This window comes from Lepus europaeus, chromosome 3 (genome assembly GCF_033115175.1).
Source record: "Lepus europaeus isolate LE1 chromosome 3, mLepTim1.pri, whole genome shotgun sequence".
Lineage (NCBI taxonomy): Eukaryota > Metazoa > Chordata > Mammalia > Lagomorpha > Leporidae > Lepus > Lepus europaeus.
Genome location: NC_084829.1, coordinates 115,321,092 through 115,341,139, shown reverse-complemented (window position 1 = coordinate 115,341,139; position 20,048 = coordinate 115,321,092). Strand labels below are relative to the sequence as shown.

At 36.2% G+C, this 20,048-nt stretch overlaps 1 protein-coding gene across 2 annotated transcripts; it reads right to left on the bottom strand.

Annotated features, from left to right (window-relative positions):
- Positions 1–358: 358 nt before the first annotated feature.
- LOC133757064 (amine sulfotransferase-like) lies at positions 359–19,366 on the bottom strand. 2 transcript variants are annotated; one of them, XM_062187676.1, is made up of 7 exons: positions 19,263–19,366; positions 17,221–17,369; positions 11,899–12,107; positions 8,654–8,780; positions 7,727–7,821; positions 2,213–2,399; positions 385–783 (listed from the first exon to the last, which is right to left on the bottom strand). In XM_062187676.1, exons 2-7 carry the CDS (start codon positions 17,357–17,359, stop codon positions 674–676), a joined length of 867 nt encoding a protein of 288 aa, XP_062043660.1. In that variant the 5' UTR covers positions 17,360–17,369; positions 19,263–19,366; the 3' UTR covers positions 385–673. The 2 variants fall into 2 exon arrangements, with proteins under 2 accessions (XP_062043661.1, XP_062043660.1); XM_062187677.1 differs by lacking the exons at positions 17,221–17,369; positions 19,263–19,366 and adding an exon at positions 14,124–14,182 and having other exon boundaries at positions 359–783.
- Positions 19,367–20,048: the final 682 nt, after the last annotated feature.

Below are 20,048 nucleotides of genomic sequence, written 5' to 3'. Positions count from 1 at the left end.
AAGGGAACTAATTTCCTGTATTCGTCTATACAGTTTTAAGGGCATAATGACACTTTCCACCCTCTAATACCATTGATAATTGTTCCTTCTTTGATGTCTAATATTTAGTGCAAACTGCCAAGTTGAATTATTAAAAAAGGTATATGATTATATATATTTTTTATTTCTTACACTTGTGTCATATTTCTACTTTACATTTATTCTGAAACCAGAGATTAAAGTTGAGTTACATAAATAAAGGAATTTTTATGTTTTATTGATTCTTATTTTAATATAGATAGAAAAGAAAAATATGCACCACAGAACACTTACTGCAGACATTTACAATTCTTGATTTATGCTTTGCATTTATTGCATTATTATGCAGAGTGACAATCTTATTATGCTTTTTGCTTTATCGATTATTATGCAGAGCGATAATGCTATCTCTGAAATTAATTTAATATTTAATTTAAAAAATTTTCATGACTGATTTATCCTGAGTTTAAATTCTCAGTTTGAGTAGTTGAATATGAGTTAACTTTTTTTTCAATTATTTTCCCGTGGAACTCATGACAACTACTACTACTAAGAATTTTTTATTCATTATATTTATTAATACATTGGCATAATTAATAATTGAATGAAAGTGACAAGTTAGACTAATTTTCAATGTGATTACAGTTCTATTCATTTAATCCCAGATGAATTCCAAGGGAACACCTTTCATCTTTCTCTGGAATATCCTGTCAAATCTTTCACTCTGCTCCACAGTCAAATGATGTTTCCAATCTCCAATTGTACCTAACGGGATAAGCACAGAAAAGTGGAAACATTGTCAGTGTGAAAGTTACCCCAACCTATTATAATCTTTTCTTTAAACTACACTAAATCTAATGAGCTAAATCCACATAATGAGATGACCTAAGAAAGGCTCATAGGAATGCAGCAGCAGTAATTAGGAAGAGTCTTTAAGAAGCTCTTGGAAAATACATTTCATGGAAGAATTATTCAGGGTACTTGAGCCACCGTTACTGCCAGGTCTGCATTAACAAGTGGGAATCAGGAGCTGGTGCCTAAAATTGAACCCAGGTTCTCCACTGTGGAACATTTTCATCTTGGCCACTAGAGGAAATGCCTGCTCCTATGTGAGCATTTTAACAATTTATTTTCTATGTGAAAGGCATCATACTAAGTAAACTACTTATATCATATAATAGAGTTCACAGGGCAGCTTTACATATGGGCATTTCTTCCATTTTAAATGGAAAGTTAAGACTACCAAAGTTTTCATCTAATGAAGATAAGGTGACATCATTATGAAACTTAAAAAAGGAAATCATAACAATTTGACACCTTAAATTCTCATATTTTTGTGTTAACATTAGCATTCACGTTAGGAACAGATATCAAGCTATTATGGATGTGAGAATTGCATTACATCTGATCTAGTTGAGGAATGACAGGAAGAAGTTGATAATAAATGGCACTAAAGAAGGTATAGAAATGTTTTAAGTATTAATATCAAGGAAACTTTCAATAATAAATTACATAATGACTTATAAAGTAAGATCCATCATAATAATAGCAAGTTCTTATTAAATTAGAGAATAAAACTGATAATTTCAAATTCTATTTTAGATTTCTATACATTAAATTTTTAAATATTAAAATTTGGAACTTATGGGATATTGCTGAGTAAGAAAGTCTATTCATCTTAACAATAACTACTGGTTCATAATAGAAGCAAAGTTAATATACTCTTGGAATAATTGAATTAAAAGAAAATTGCTCTTTTAATCTCATTCTAAATTTTATAGAGAAGAAATCTTCCACTTAAAGACACACTAATCAAAATTTTTCTCCCACATAAAAAATGTTTGCATCCTAGAATATTTCATGATAAATAAAGAAAAACAGGAAAAGGAATTATCCTAGTAAAAAAATCTGCCTCCTTCAGACAGCACTTGAGAAGTAATTTTCAAGAGAAGGAACATGTGGCCTAGAAGGAAGGAATATAATATTTATTAAGCAAAGGTCAATGGTCATGGTGTGTACTAAAACACTTTTAGTTTTCCAAAGAAACTGCTCTGAGCTGTTTTTGGTTAGGAGCCTTGCTACCTGTTCAGTCCTCAGTGGCAGTATAACTTGGAGTGACATCTGGGAAACCCTGATGAGTTCTCCCAGGGGCCAAATCACAGCATTTTTGCATCGATACACAACTTAACATCACCTTTGCGCATGAAATGTCCATCCTGGTGTCTCATCCCAACCTGACTTTTTATAATATTAGTATAGTTTGCTTGTGGAAGAGACTTCATGTTCTCAAATGTAGCCTGATTCACAACAGCATCCATATCTTCTTCACTCAGTTCTTTCTGAAGAAATGAGCACATTTTAAGCACTGAGCTTCTGAGATCCTGAAAGATAATGGGTGTGAAGTATTATTTAGGTTATGAAGAAAGCATGAGTTACAGCCTAACATACACTGTGCTCTAATGTATTTTCCATTGAATTCTAAATTGATTCAAAATATGAAAACTCCAATCAATATATCACATGTACAGAATGAAGGAAAAATGTGAATATCTCCATTGACGCAGGAAAAACATTTCAGAGTATCTAATTATATATTATGAAGAAAGGACTCAGTAAGTTAGAAACAGAAGTAATCTTCATAAACATAAAAATCCCTACAGCTAACATTATATTCAATGGAGAGACCATGGAATGTTTTTGGCTAAGTTCTGGAACAAGAACAATTTTATCACTTCTACTTAACATAATACTAGAAATACTAGTCCCAGCAATTGGGAATAGAAAGGCACTGGAATTGAAAGAAAGAAGTAAATGTATCTCTGTTAATAGACAACAATGTTATGTGTTAAAAGAAGTTAATGATATCCCCTGAAAGAAACAGAAACATTGCAGGAATTTAAATCAACATAAAAATCAGATTAATTTCTATAAGCTAATAGTGATCAAGCAAAAGGAAATTAAAAAAACAACATATTAAACAAAATAGAACACTGTAAAAATTAAAAGAAAGAATAAGAAAGGAAGGAGGAGGGAGGGTAGTACTATTACTAATTCCATTTTCCACAGACATTTTGTTGTGGCCTTATATTTGTACATCCATATTCATAATATTATTATGCACACTCACTAATAAAAGGAAGCAACGCAAGTGTATAAACATTAAAATTTAAAACAATGGCGTATACATACAATATAATATTATTCAGGCTTTAAATGGAGGAAATTTTTATACATGTTACAACAGTGACAGACATTGCAGACTTTATATTAATGACAAAATCAGTCAATGATAAAAAATGCTATATTATTACATCCATATGAAGTACTACTGTTATTCAGTCATAGAGAAAAAAAGTAAAATTGTGGCTCTAAGTGTTGAGGGAAGGGGACGATGAGGAGTGATATTTTAATGAGTATAGTTATGGGTATAAAGAGAAATGTTTTGTTGATGGACAGTAGTCATTGTTGTATAACATTATGAATATAAATAATGCCACAAAACTATAGATTAAAATGATTAATCTGGTACATTTTATATTATCCATTTTCTATGATTAAAAATGGAATGAGGGAAAAAACCTGATACAGAAACATAATGTATCTCATAGGAAAGAGAGATGAATGTTATCTCAGAGAATGTAGAACAATCTTCATGGGAATATATATTTTCATTTCAAAATGAAACATAAGAAATGTCTGCAAAATTACGGAATCCTTTCTGAGTGTAGACAATCCAACATTACAAAAAATTTTAAAGTCTTTTAATACTTAATGATAATTGAAGTGCAATATGGTTGGTACTGGATAGATATATAGGAAATGAGGTTGGTTGGCAAGCCTGGGGCCGAGGATAAAGAGCTTTTCTCAGTTTATTGGGTGTCTTTGTTTTAACCTTTGTAGTTGGGAGGCGGAGAGATTGAGTGTGATGGAGTCAAAATAGTAGGAGTTTAGTTTTTAAATTATTCATAGTTATGAAATATTACGTTCATGTGACAATTTTTATGACTAAAATGAGAAATTAAATGAAGAGAGGACATGAAGGGGTAAGACAATGATACCAGAAACCATCAGAAAACAAAGGCAATGGAAGTGGAATTATAGATATACAGCTACTAGAACTATCAGAATCATTTTAAAAGGTTTAAATTATTTATTTGAAATACAGAGTTATAGAGAGAGAGAAAGAGAGAGGCAGAAGAAGAAGGGGGAGTAGGAGGAGGAAGAGGAAGAGGGAGAGAACAAGACAGAGACAGAAAGAGAAAGAGAGAGATCTGCCATGTGCTGGTTCACTCCCCAAATGGCCATAACAACATTTTGGGAGAAACCGAAGCTAGGAGCTTCATCCTGGTCTCTGACATGGGTGCAGGAGCCCAAGCATTTGGGTCATCTTCCATTGCCTTCCCAGGTGCATTAGCAGGGACTTGAATCAGAAGTGGAACAGCTGAGACAAACTAGCATCTATATGGTATCAGGGCATTGGAAGCGGCTGTCTAGCGAGATACATTACAATGCCGGCTCACAGAGTGATTTTTAAAGTAACTACAGTCATTATACTTAAGGAGCAAAAGACATTATAAAAATGGCCTCAAACTAGTACTAGAAATGTCATATCTGGTGAATCAGAGATCCCAAATACTGAAAAGAAATGAAAATCAAAGTGAGTAAATTTTACAGCCAATTGAACACAAATGAATACAATCAAGACTGATCTTGGAACAAGGGAAAGAAAGCATATTGATAATGACACATCACAGAGAGATAAAAAGGAGGTGGTTACCTGCAAACAGAATTTCTGCTTGGAAGACAATTCTTGAAATTCTTCCTGCATCTCCTTAAATTTCTTCTTTTATGTTAATTCTTCCCTAATTCTATGTGCTACTATTACTGTTGTTAAATCTGAGTCATATTCTGGGAAATAGTAAACAGAATTTTTGGTGGAATACACTGAACACATTTTAAAAACTTCTCTCTCTACAGTCTACTCCACCAAACATACAATATTATGAATTCCTCTGTGAAATATTCAGCCATATGAGAGGAAATATCATAGGATAGGAAAAAAGAAACTCTCCATTACATTATTCTCCAAGATATGTTACTAGATTCTCACTTCTTTTAAGATGAAATTCTTTCTTATCTTTTGTTATATTTTAAAATGTCTTGCCTATAGAAGAGACATAAGATAAACATGCAGATTGTTGAACTGTGAAATGAGCATTCATGATTTCCACATATTCATGATTTCCACATATTTCCACACACTTCAATAAACTGAGTGATATCGGTATTCCAGAATTCCAACACAAACTTTTGTTCTTATCCTGAATTTGTCACTACCCTCAAAAGTTAACCCCATCTTCTTTATATTAAAAATTCTCTTTTTATTATTTAACCATATATATGAAAATTTGAATATTACACTTGTTAGTGACTTCATTCCAATTGCTGATTCCTGGTCACTTGAAACAGAGAAGTAGAAAATAACCCTGTACAGTCTCTGTGGTCCTCAGGCTATCACCTCCACTCAGGAGAAAGCTGGAAACTTTTCTGACAAAATTGCCTTGCTTTTCAGTGCCATGATGACTTTATCTTTGGAGAAGGAGATAAAGACAGTATTAGCAAAATTACCAAGATATTTACAATGGAAGCAGCAGACAAGGGAAGACCTAAAGTTTTATGGCTACCTAATTGCTTGAGAAAATTGAGGACATCTTTTAGAAAGAGATTTAAAAATGAAAAACTTGAATTGAACAAGAACTCTCCCAAGATTCTCATATTATGATACAGTATTTTTTTGCAAGGCTGGCAAAACACATTGATCAAATATACTTTAACAACAGGCTAGATTGTGGAAGTTGAGAGGAAAGTAGTATCAGGTGACAGTGTATTAAAGGTAGAACAGGGGCCTGGCACTGTGGCTCACTTGGCTAATGCTCCGCCTGCGGCGCCGGCACCCCAGGTTCTAGTCCCAGTTAGGGCACTGGGTACTAGTACTGGTTGCTTCTCTTCCAGTCCAGCTCTCTGCTGTGGCCCGGGAGGGCAGCAGAGGATGGCCCAAGTGCTTGGGTCCTTGCACCCACAGGGGGGCCAGGAGGAAGTACTTGGCTCCTGGCTTCAGATTGGCACAGCACCAGCCGTAGCGACCATTATGGGAGTGAACCAACGGAAGGAAGACCTTTCACTCTGTCTTTCTCTCACTTATAACTCTCTCTCTCTGCCTCTCTCTCTCACTGTCTAACTCTACCTGGCAAAAAAAAAAAAAAAAAAAAAAAACAGGGAGGTATTCAAGAGGATTTACCTAGTTTTTTACCATGTTTGCTTTGTCTGAAATTTCAGTATAACACACTATGTATGAATGCTGTTGTTTGAGAATATGCTTCTGTATGAACTCAAAGAGTAAACTAGCAAGGGGATCAGATTTGGATTTTAAAATTATAGCTGTTGTTGAAGCATGGAGAATGAATGGAATAAAGATGAGACTGGAGGCAGGCAGACAAATCAGGATGGATGTTATACAGACTATGCTAGAGATACTGGTGACTGTTCCACAGCAAAGGCAACATAAGTTGGAAAATGTTTGTGTCTTCCACAATGAATACAAAGACAAATGACACTGATTAATTAGTTATGTGAAGATGTGAGAGTGGAGCACATAAATACATAGTCTTGTTTCTGATTTTGGACACTTTCATTATAGTGCAATTCATAGGCAAGGCATCTTATGTAGGAGAGGAGATAAATTCTACTTTGGACATGATCTCCATGAAGTACAGTTATTTGATAAAAATAAGTATGCAGAGTGTAGCTATAACATGTATGTACCTGGGCTGGTGATATTTATTTGAAATTCTTTAACTTATTCCCCAGTCCACTGTAACCTGGCATATTTGCTTCCAACACACTTCATATAACTGAATTCAATTGATGTTCTAAACTCTCATTTTCCTTGTTTTATTGACCATGTTAAAGGTTTTTCTTTTTCTTTTTTTTTTAAAGATTGTAAAGATCTTTGTTGAGCCACCTGCTTGGCTTCTGTGTCACCACCCACTCCATATAGTCTATCTACTTTTGATTGCTCTTGTTCTGTTTCTATGGAGGGCTCATTCTTCTTCCCCAAACTTACATCTTAACTTCACTTCTAATTGATTTCAGCTTCCCTAGTCTCCTCTGTACCTCCTATTCCCCCTCCTTGCCTCCTTTTATTTCTTGCTGCTGCTTTCCTTTCTGCCTTCATCTCTTATAATACTTCCCTCTCTCTCGCCTTTCTCTATTTTATCTATACTCATTATTTCTCTTATGTTCTTACAGTGATGATGTCCAAATTACTATCATTAGTATCTTCACCCAAATCTCTGAGTTTTTGATTTGTATTTCTCCTTATTTCTCAGTCTAATTTTAATACTTTTCAGTTTTGGTAGTAGTTTCTTGCCCAGTGCTCCTTTCACCTTTACTAACTTATACAGCTCAAGAAGTTGCCTTCTTTCTGTAGATGATTATGTATGACGTGATCAGAAAGATGACTGCACAGTGTGAAGAGAGCTCCATAAAGGACCAGGAATCAAGGGAGGGGGAGGAAATTAGATACCTAGAAATAAGGATAGGCAAGAAAGTTAGATGTGATGATGTCTCCAAGAATGTAGCTTTCTGGAACTAAAAGAAAACAAATATTTGAATGCAATGATTTCAGAAAATAACCTTCTCACCTTACCTTCTTCATATCTTCATACATCATGAACAGAATATTGAAATCATGTTTGTGTTCATACCAGCCTCTGATGTGATCAAACCAGAGGCTTCCCACCACTATGAGAAAGATTGATATACAAGGTTATTAGGTTGCACTCATTTTCAGAACACTATACTGTTTCTTTTTAGTTTTGGAATTTCAGAAATCAAAACTAAGCTCCTGGTACTGGTCATCTAAGTCCATCAAATGGTTAGTGCTCTGGGGAACATTTACATGATTTTTATGGTAACTTCCCTCAGCAATGCTATTCCATATATCTTGCAAAGGATCACTAGAAATTAGTCTAAACATCTGAGTTTGAATATAACTTCCTGATAAACCCTTATTTTCCTACCTTATCCTCCTGAAAACATATGTCTCCATTTTTCTTCTTATTCTCTGAGATCTAGGATTACAATATTTGCCATGAACATGAAGATAAACCTGAATGCAATCATCGAAATTCACGAGAGTCTAATCCCACAATCCACAAATTTCTTGTGTCACTGTATCCTCCTAAGGAGTGGAATGAAATCATCCACAGAACTATATAAGGTTTAACACAGAACCGTGACAGAGCATTCAAACTCATTAGCTATTCTGGAAAATTTGTCTCCAGCAATGGATCTAATTAGTGTGAGTTGCAAGAGTATTTGTGCCTCTTTGAAGGTATGGACACAAATCTTCTAAAGCATATATGTTTGCCAACTTGACATCCCCCAAATTGTCCTGGCAAGGATAAAAAAATCCCTTGGGATGTTGTTAAATTACTGTCCAATTTTAACCATTTCTGTGGGCTCCATACTCAAGGCAAATTTCCTCTCTCTAAAATATTTTCTTGTAGTATAGAATTTTGCTAAATGACAAGTATCAGCTCCTAAATATATTGCTTGGTAAATGATCCATTACCTTTTCCATCTAGAAACTTTTCCATATAATGTTCTATGGTGTCTGTAGGTTCATGTACTTTTACCCAATTTGAAAAATAAAAATATGATACCAATACATCCTTAGGATTTCTGTAGATATAAATAACCTGCAGAGAGAATTATGAAAAAATTTTGAGTTCTTAATTATTCTTATAGACTTTTCCTAACCATACCATCATTTCTTATTACACGAATGCATAGTAATTAATTTCATTCAGTCTATAAGTGAAGGAAAGCTATGCTGTCATCAATTTTGTTTGCCATTACAAAGAGTGTTGAAATAAATGAATTTATTTCTATGATGTTGAACATGTGCTTAAAATTTTAAGATAATATGAAGTTGATTGTAGACTTCAAAATACTACATTTTCGATTGCATAAAAGCTCTAGTGACTACCTTTCATAGGAACTATGTTGTAGTTGATGTATAGAGAATATAGCATTCAAGATTAGTGACAAAATGAGCTATTTATGATGGAGCAGATAATCATGTAGATGGAAAAGCAAGTTTTTTTTTTTGGACAGGCAGAGTGGATAGAGAGAGAGAGAGTCAGAGAGAAAGGTCTTCCTTTTTGCCGTTGGTTCACCCTCCAATGGCCGCTGCGGCCGGCGCATCTCTCTGATCCGAAGCCAGGAGCCAGGTGCTTCTCCTGGTCTCCCATGTGGGTGCAGGGCCCAAGGACTTGGGCCATCCTCCACTGCCTTCCTGGGCCATAGCAGAGAGCTTGCCTGAAAGAGGGGCAACCGGGATAGAATCTGGCGTCCCAACCGGGACTAGAACCTGATGTGCCGGCGCTGCAAGGCGGAGGATTAGCCTGTTGAGCCACGGTGCCGGCCAGCAAGTTTGTTTTTTAACTCACATCATGCAAAACATTAATTACTAAATGATTTAAATATGCACTAAACCATGGCATTGACACTAATAAAAAGTTTATGGGTTGGAACACAAAAGAATTTATTAAGGGGAAAACACTCATTTAAAGTAAAAATTGAACATTTTCACTACATTAGGAGTGATTCTTATCAAAACAAACCATAAAGTGTGGTGGAATGAGAAGGCCATGCCACGATGGCCGCTGGTAAGCGAGCATCAGTTACTCAGGAGTGGCTTCGGAAACTCCCTGGGAAACCACCTGGCAACAGAGCCTGCCTGGCAACAGGCTGTGATTGGATAGCTTCGGATACTGCCTGGCAACAGGCTGTGACTGGTTAGGGCATAAACTGTCCCTTTACCGGATTGGCTGCCTTGGCTATATAAGCCGCTGTGCCAACTGACATAAACGAGTCTGAGGGTTGATAGCCTCTGGCCCGCTTTCACCCAACTCCCTGGGTCTGTGTGGTGACTCCGTGCCTCTTGCCGGCACCACACTCCTCCTCTCAGAGGGAATCCACTGCAACAGTAGAGTTCAAAATTTGAGAGAAAAAACACCATAAATAGAGTATTACTATCCAGAATACATATATAATTTATATACATATATACATAATATATATTTATGAGAACATTAACAAGTAATAAAAAGTTGGGCAAAAACACTGTCACTTCACAGAATAAAAATAATTATGGCTGAAGAACATAGCAGGAAATAGTACATAAAATTGATGAAGATAAGGGGGCCGGCGATGTGGCACAGTAGGTTAATCTACATCCTGTGACACCAGTCCCAGCTGCTCCTCTTCCAATTCAGCTCTCTGCTGTGGCCTGGGAAAGAAGTAGAAGATGGCCCAAGTCCTTGGATCCCTGCACCCACGTGGGAGACCAGGAAGAGGCACCTGGCTCCTGGCTTCGGATTGGTGCAGCTCTGGACATTGTGGCCATTTGGTTATTATAGGAAAGGCAGACTGCATTAGATGCTGACAAAGTTGTAGAGAAGGAATACTTACATACTTTTTGTGAGAATGTGAATTAGTGATGACATTATGGAAAATAGTATGAAGATTTCTTATAAAACTAGAAGTAGACTTGCGATATAAGCTAGCAATTTCTGGGTATATACCACAATGATACATGAACATGATGTATCAAAGAGAAACCTGCACTACCATGATTATACCAGCACTGTTCACAATAGCCAAAGTATGGACTCAACTAAAGTGTTCAATATCAGATGGATGGATAACAAAATTATGATTATATTTGTATAACCATACATGTATACATATAGACACATGCATGATGGAATATTAGCTATAAAAATAAAGTTCTATCATTAGCAGTAAATTGGATGCAACTGGTGTACATAACAAGTCTTTTTAAACCATAAATGAGGCCGGTGCCACAGCTCAATAGGCTAAGCCTCCGCCTGTGGCGCCAGCACACCAGATTCTATTCCCAGTCGGGGTGCTGGACTCTGTCCCGGTTGCCCCTCTTCCTGGCCAGCTCCCTGCTATGGCCTGGGAGTGCAGTGGAGGATGGCCCAAGTCCTTGCGCTCTGAACCCACATGGGAGACCAGGAGAAGCACCTGGTTCCAAGCTTCGGATCAGCGTGATGAGCCTGCCACAATGCCGGCCACGGCGGCCATTGGAGGGTGAACCAATGGCAAAAGGAAGACCTTTCTCTCTGTCTGTCTCTCTCTCTCACTGTCCACTCTGCCTGTCAAAATAAATAAATAAATACCAAAAAAAAAAACCATAAGTGAATGAAATGCTGTGTGCTGATGTAGAAGAAGTTTTTCTATGCACTGTATAATTAAATTGTAAACATTTAAGAAGATGGCTGTGTACATGCACACACCTATAATTCCACATATATTATTAGTGTGCAAAATAATATCCTAAAGATGCAATAACCACACATTTGTAAGAATATCGAGGAGTAGTCTGGGGACAGTATTTAGAGAAGGTGCACTGTGTGCACAAAATCCATAAGATATTATATTTATTTATTTATTTATTTATTTATTTATTTATTTTTGACAGGCAGAGTTAGACAGAGAGAGAGAAAGAGAGAAAGCTATCCTCCTGTAGGTTCACCCCCCAAATGGCCACTACGCAGCTAGGAGCCAGGTGATTCATCCTGGTTTCCCATGCGGGTGCAGGGCCCAAGCACTTGGGCCATCCTCCACTGCCTTCCCGGACCACAGCAGAGAACTGGACTGGAAGAGGAGAACCGGGACAAAACCCAGCATCCCAACCGGGACTAGAACCCAGGGTGCCGGAGCCACAGGCGGAGGATTAGCCTAGTGAGCTGCTGCACCGGTCCATAAGATATTTTTATGACTTACTTTAGTTTTTTTGTTCTTCAGATTCTTGGGTGCCAAATAATATGGAATATGGGAAGCGAAGAGGCGTGGAGATGGTCTGTTTTCAATGTCGATTTGATATCTAGAGTATTCAAAGAAAGGGACTCTGTATATTGTTTCCAAATTTTCTGTTCCATTACGATGTTCCTCAAAATAAATCAAGCTTAGTAGTTGCTGAGCCCAGACTGTACCTGTCAAAATAGAAAATCATGTTTTCAACTCTGCATAGTTGTTTTTTTTTTTTTTTTGACAGGCAGAGTGGACAGTGAGAGAGAGAGAGAGACAGAGAGAAAGGTCTTCCTTTTTGCCGTTGGTTCACCCTCCAATGGCCGCCGCAGCTGGCACATCGCGCTGATCTGAATCCAGGAGCCAGGTGTTTCTCCTGGTCTCCCATGCGGGTGCAGGGCCCAAGGACTTGGGCCATCCTCCACTGCCTTCCCAGGCCATAGCAGAGAGCTGGCCTGGAAGAGGGGCAACCGGGACAGAATCTGGTGCCCCAATGGGGACTAGAACCTGGTGTGCCGGCATCGCAAGGCGGAGGATTAGCCTATTGAGCCACGTCACCGGCCAACTCTGTATAGTTTTAAATAATGCAAAAGCATTATCATATATCTGAAATTGATTTTCAGCTTTCTTTTAAACATTACAAATTCCTATTAGTTTGTGTTTTTTTTTTTCTGTATTTTACATTAAAATTAGTGAAGACAAAATCAAGGATTCTTCTTTGCTTTCTTATCTCAAGACTTGGGTTGCTCTGATTCCATCACTGAGATGATTCAGATGATTTCAGCAGCTCCCTCTCTGTTTCTCACATAAGTAGGGTCACTTATTACTGTCTCTAATGTGTACTTCTATTTCTCCATCTATAGACTCCTTTATTTGTAATTTATCTTTTGTAAGAATTGACAAATTAAGGCTTTATGGCCTGGATGTTTTTTTCAAAATGAAATTAGGATGTGTTCAGTTTTAAGGTCTCCAAATCTCTAAATTATGAAACCTTTTTTGGACAAATTGCAAGACTTAGCAATTGGGCAAAATGAGAAAGAGGAACAATTTCACTGTTTTGGTTGAGTTTCAATTTCTTTTTTAAAATTTATTTTATTTATTTGAAAGGCAGAGAGAGAGAGAGAGAGAGAGAGAGAGAGAGAGAGAGAGAGAGATATCTTCCAAATACTGAAGCACTCCTGATACTGTTTCAGTAGCCAGGCTCAGATGGGTTGAAGCCTGGAAGCAGGAGCTTCTTCTGCATGGGTGCAGAGGCTCAAGCACTTGGGCCATTCTCTGCTGTTTTTGCAGGAAAATTAGCAGGGAGCTTGATTGGAAGTGGAGCATCTGAGAGCTGAACCAGTGCCCATATGGGATGCTGGCACTGCTCGTGGTGGCTTAATGCAATATGCCACAATTCTGGCCCCAAGTCATGATTTCTTGAAGAGAAAATCCAGTCACTGGTTTTGGAGAGTTTGAAAATTCTCTATTTCCATTTAGATGAACACTGTGTTCAAACATAGTGACACTAAGGTTTGTCCTTATTTGTAAAATGATTGTTTTGATCCTAGTACTATCATCATTCCAAGAAACACTCAATGGTGTTTCTAATGAAGGGGAGTCTGGTATGCCAAGGATCTCTGGCTCCAGTGCTAGTAACACAAAGTTTCCGCTATGTGCTATAGCTCGTTATGAGCTTTCATGATCTCCCCAGTCTTGGCTCCAAACCTTCAAGAGTAACTGGCAATTTGTTGTTGACTTCTGGGAACACTGCTGCCTATTGCAGTTGAGTGATCACAGGAAGATGACTACTTTATATTATCCTGTCATTGGCAAGTCATTGCTTGGAAAGATGAACTTTGGCCTGGCCATCAGTGTCTGTGCACATACATTGTCAAGAAACATGATTGATTCCTTATCTCCATAGAAACAAGGACAACAAACATTGCTGTAATTATTGGGGTCTTGGTGTGTTCACATACCAGGCAGACTATAATTCATGCTGGATTAACTCTTGTCTCTGGAAATCACCAAGGGGCGCTTATAATTCATTAGGAATACTGAAGAGGGAATCGATGTTGGATAGCATTTCTTCAAAGGAAACCCTTGCAAACATGAAGCTCATGTTGTCTTTGTGTCGTGTGTCATGAGTAATAAAATTCCTGGTTTCTGACTCAGGTGTCTTCTACCTGCCAATATTTTTGGAACTCTTGTAGGCTAACCTGTTAGCCGCATGAAGGACAAAATCTTAGACTCCTCCAGATTTTGACACCCAAAATCTTGGTTCCAGATCTACAAAAAGACAGAGTGACTTCCTCATAATATCCTTCAATTGTGACAATATTTTTATACTTTCCAAAAATGTGTGAACATAGCAAGACTTGAAAATGAACAAAGAAATATATATGAGAATTATATTTATTTTTCTTATGAAAAACTAGGTGTGTTGGGTGTGTTCTGGACCAGCAATGTTATAAGCAAGCAAAAAAGTGTATGAAATTTAACAGCTTCAGCTTTACATCCACGTGTATTTTAACTGCTGTTAATACTCTAAGTTCTCCACCTTTCACCCCATGCTGAAGAATGGGTTTCTTCTAGAAATGGTTTCTCAGGTGTGATTGATTAGCCTAGTGCATTAATTTGATTCCTGGCTCTGGCTCCTTATCCCAGTTTCCTGCTAATCCTTGGAAGCAGCAGCATTGGCTGGAATAATTTGGTTCCTGATATCCAATTGGGAGACCTAGACTATTTTTTGGCTCTTGGATCTGATCAAAGACTAGGTGGTTGGCACTGGTGTTGTTAGAATGAACCAGTGGATGAGTTTTCTCTTTTCTTCCTCCCTCAATTTCTCCCTCCCAAACTCATTTTCTTCCTCTTTATTTTTCATTTCCTTCCTAATTTCCTTCATCTCCCCTTTCTTCCTTCCCATGTTTCATCCCTTTGTTTCTCTTCTTCTTTCTCTCCTTCTCTCTCTCTCTGTCTCTCTCTCTCTCTTACCTCACTGTATCTAAAATATGTAAAAAATTACTTTTTTAAGAAAAGTGCTATTTCTGGGACTCCTGTATCCAAGAGGACTTTATTTTGCCACTTTATTGTACTAAATGTCTTCAGATAGAGAGATGGAGATAGAGATGGTAGATGAATAATAGACAGACAGAAAAATAGATATAATCATTCCAGGAAACCCAAAGATCATGACCTTTTAAAAAACTTAAGTGGAATCCAGCTGTCATATTTAACTTATGAAGAAAACAAAATCTGTAGGAAAATTAACCTTTAGGGAAGTTAATCCTCTAACTAGAAAGCACTGACAATTTTGAGATGGAAGATTTTGTGTTGTCTCAGACCTATCGAGGTAAACAATAAGCATTTTGGATCAGGAACAAAAAACAAATCTGAGAATTTTTTTTAAAAAATATCTCTTGTTCAGAAATCAAATAAATGCCAATGTTTATGTTCACACAATTTATTATGGATCTGTCATATTTCAAAACCATGAAGCAACCTAAAGTGATACCATTAGCAAGAAGTTCTCTTTGCATTTAATCCTAGAGCCACATGATCCAGGTCAGTGATTAAGCTCTATGTTGTCTCCTTTCACAGGATGCTTTCCTGCTAGTTCTGCCTGTCCATTGCATCTTTGTCCTAACTAATCACATAGAAAATTCTGCAGAAGCATCAGCTGTCCGTACTAAATACAACTGCTACTGAGTTCTCCTCTAATATCTTCAATGCATCCATTATAATACATATCCTTCTCCTGGAATTTTTACTATTCATCTAAAATATCATTGTATGGTTTACTTTTAATTATAAGCAACATGCTATCTTATAAAGAAACTTCATGACATTGTAAAATATGCCCCCAACAAAGGGAAAGAATAAAAAGAATGAAAGCCTGGTTGGCTGGTTTCATTGGTTTATGTTGTATGTATGTATTAAAGTGTGGCACTGGACTCCAGTGCCACACTTTATATGTTAATCAAAAAATTACATAAATATTACATAATAATTTATTTGTGTTTTGTAGCAGGAATAGATATTAGTTTTAAAAAACATTAAAAACAAGACACAAAGTGTAACAAGCTTTTTCTTGAAAAAAAGTTATTTAACTTTTTTTAAAAATAGAAATACCTCATCTAATGCTTAAACTCAATCCACTCTCAGACATAACTTCTCTTAACATGTTACAGGATACTCTTCTTTACTGTAGACATTATATGGAAATCATTTGTACTTGTTAAAGGAAAAGTAAGCTGATAAATATAGATAGATATAGATATATATATAGATATTGATATAGATATATGTGTGTGTTCTATAATTTTCCTATTTTTGGCCAAACACATAACAAAGTCACCAGTTTTTGTCAATACATCAGATAACCTGCATATTCATCAAAGAACTGCAGCTCAATTAGTGAAACAATCTTTTTTTTTACTGAAATATACAAATAATTGAAAAATGTACTTTCAGATACACCAATCTGCCTAGTGTCACAACACAGTACTCCATCCATCTTTCTGTTTATTAATCTCAATAATTGGTTGCGGTTGATATATTTTACATATAAGGTCGACCCATGTTTGCTATAGAATCATCCAGTTTCAAATATACTTGGTAAAGCATTGAAGTAAGAAACAAATTCATAGATGACAACCCCAAATTGCGAGGCTCTCTGTCTTAGCAGTCGTAGCAAATTCCTATGGATCTTCAGGTAAAGAGTCATCTCAGGAAGAATGTAGTGAGCTATTATAATTGCCTGGAAAAAATCCTCAGGCAACAGAAGGGAATTGACAGCAACAAGATGTGTTTCATATGTTCATAATAACTGTTGTTCTCCTACTGAGAACAGTTCCTATTTTGGGTCCATCCCTCATCTGTTTATATGTTCCTTAAAAGTGAAATTTCCTATTTTAATTAAAATATTTGATTATTTGTTTTCCTTTTTCACATCATTGCTGCTGAGTCTTTATATATTTAACATACACAGTTTCATTAACAATATATAAAATTACATGTATAACATATAACTTTATTAAATTATATGTAATTTTATTTCAGACAACACGAACAGGTTAGCTATTATGCTGTACCTCTCTGCTCGAATTTTATTTCCCTATATTTCTCATCGGAATTGACAATGTGTGCACTGCAAATGGCTTTATACCTTGAGACTTCAGAGTATTTTGTTTCTGATCATAAGTAGAGATTTAAATGCAGGTTGTACTGCTGTTGATATCTGAAAAAAGCACATTATTACATGTTCTACCCTATCTAAGTGAAGACGGGTTCAGATGAGCCACTCCTTACACTTACCTGATTTGGGATATGTGATTATGAAAACATCATCATCTCTAGTTTCAAAGTTTTCTATATTTTCTAATAGGTCCATATCAACATGAGATGAGAAATTATAGCCCTTAAAGTTGATTATATATGATTTTGAAATCTCCATAATTTTTCACCTAAAAGTAAAAACAGATAAAAATCTCTTCAAATTTTGAGTGCTTTATAACTATGACTAATGCTTAGGGAGAATTCAATACATGCCAAGCACCATTTATATGTCTGATGCATACCAACTCATTTGCCAAACAGTATTTTCATTGTATGTATGTATATATATATATATATATATATATATATATATATATATAAAACGTTAGTCAAACTTCAGAGTAATTCAATGTTATTCAATGTTGTTTTACTGTTTTCACCACTATTTTAGGGATGAGCAAAGTAAGACGCTATGAGTTTAAGTAGCTTTCTCTCAAACCTTACAAGGGATGATTATCATGATTCCAATGTGACAGATAAGGACATTGAGGCACAGAGAAGTCAAGCACATTACTCATGTTGCCCAGCTAGTTAGACTGGAGCTGGGAAGATTTGATGTTAAATATTTTTGTCAAAGAGTCCAAGATCCCATTCTAGAGATTCTTGGTATTTTATGTATTTATTACTTATTTTTCTTATTGCTAGAGAAATAAAATTTATTGTGAATGTATTTTTATTTCTGTTTTATTATTCCTAAAGTTGAATAACTGCTCTCTATGAAAGAGGCTTCTGATGGTTTGGAATCTGATACAGGTTTCTGCCAGCAGGCACCCTGTGAGGTAGCAGGTGATAGCTAATGTAGCTGAGTCCCAAACGGGACATCAGGATTGGATTTCCAACTACAAATTCCCAGTATATGAGCATTTGAATAGTGAACGCATTATGATCTCTCTCGCTCTCCTCCTCCTCTGCTTCCTTCTCCTCCTCCTCATTCCCTTCTCCTCCTCCTTCTTCTTCATCTTCTTTTTGCCTCTTCCTTCCTCTTCTCCTTCTCCACTCCTTCCTTTTCCTCCTCCTTCTCTTCCTCTTCTCCATCTCCTTCTCCACTCCTCCTCCTCCTTCTCCTCTTCGCTCCCCTCCTGTCTTCCTAACTCCTTTTTCCCCTCCCTGACTCTCTGCTTCTCAAGTTATCAAAGAAGAAATATTTTAAGAATCATCCTACATTAGTTATTAATTCTATAAATGTTTGGAAATAAGCTTAGGATTTAATAAACTTTTATAGGGACCATGTGTGTCTTTGTCAAGTTACCTTAAAAAACACAAATAGACATGGAACTTCAGTATTTCTGAAGGGTAAGAGTCTATTTACTATTATGCCAGTTGTGAAATTGTTTTTTTGGAAATGTAAATCAATACTAAACAAAATTCTAGTAAGTTCCCTTATCAGAGTTTGAGGATGTATTTTAGATATTAAAATGCTATCATCTGGACAAATTAAACAGTAAGTATCAGAATCAACTTACATACAGATAATTCTTTAAAAGTGTGATGAAACCTATTTTAAAGATTAAGAAAATGGACTATTCAAGCAAATGAAGCTGAAGCCTTTTACAGTCTATCACCCCAACCCTCTGGATGTTGTCAGTAGAGGAGAGACTGTCATTCAGACCACACAAACTTTCCGAATGAATGTCATTTTTTGTTGTTGTTGTTATTTATTAAGATTAGTCACTCAACTGATCTGTCACGTACAGTCTCAGGAGAGAAAGTCAAAGCAACTGTGGTGTCACAGGTATAATGGAGTAGGGCAGAGTATGAGGGGAAATCATGTAGGTTCTCAACACTGTCAAGATAACACTGTTTGAAACTGATTATTTAAATATAAGGAATATCTGATACTCCCTTTTCAATGTGATCACCAAGACAGAGGAAAAATAGAAAATTATGGAGAAAACAATATATATATATGCATATGTATACATACATATATATATATATATATATATATATATATACATACATGTTACATAGAAGGAAAATGAGATTTGCAGGATGCTTTAAGTCTATACTTTCCTACTCACCCTTGTAGATCAGCTGAGCAAGTAAAATCACCTCTGGTAGGATTTTACGGATGATAGGGACTGAGGCATTGCTCAGAAATAAATATTCCCCATAGAGTTTGATTTGGCCAATGACTGAAGTTGCAGAGAATGAGCAAGCAGCTCAGCTTGGAAAAGTTAAGTAAGATTTTGTTGACATTAGGCAAACCACATCATGTTGTTGCAGAAATGTGGAAAGACCCAAACCTTTAGAGCTACTAAAAAGAACCGGTCTTAACCACAAATCATAAGCACACAATTTTGACAAATATCAAACAAACACTATGTCTTGCATTCTAGAAGAACAACTTTGTTGTACATCTTTTGTGGTAAAAAAAAAATTCCTGAAGACATAATTCAGGAGGTGGCTGTCCAAATCAGGTCCTTATTTATTCCATTCCACTTCTTTTTCTACTTTTAGTCTCATCTGATTTGTGCCCAATATTGAAAAACTGGCTGTACCAATGTAAGGTTTCAGACCCTGGTTTACCCATATATCAGAAAAATTCGTTTTCCAATGTTATTCTTTTTAAGTAATGCTCTGTCAATTCTATAATTTTTTAAAGGCTGCTAGTATTAATGATTCAGCCTGCCTTTTAATTCAAAAATAATTTATACTTATCTGAGGTCTATCTGAATATTACCCCTGGACTTGTAACCTGTCCTTTACCCTTCTGTTGCTCAAATGTCATGCTCTTGATGATGATATTCAGGTTTCTACTAAATAAAAAATTTTTCTATGAGAGATTTTTAAAGCTTTGTAATGTA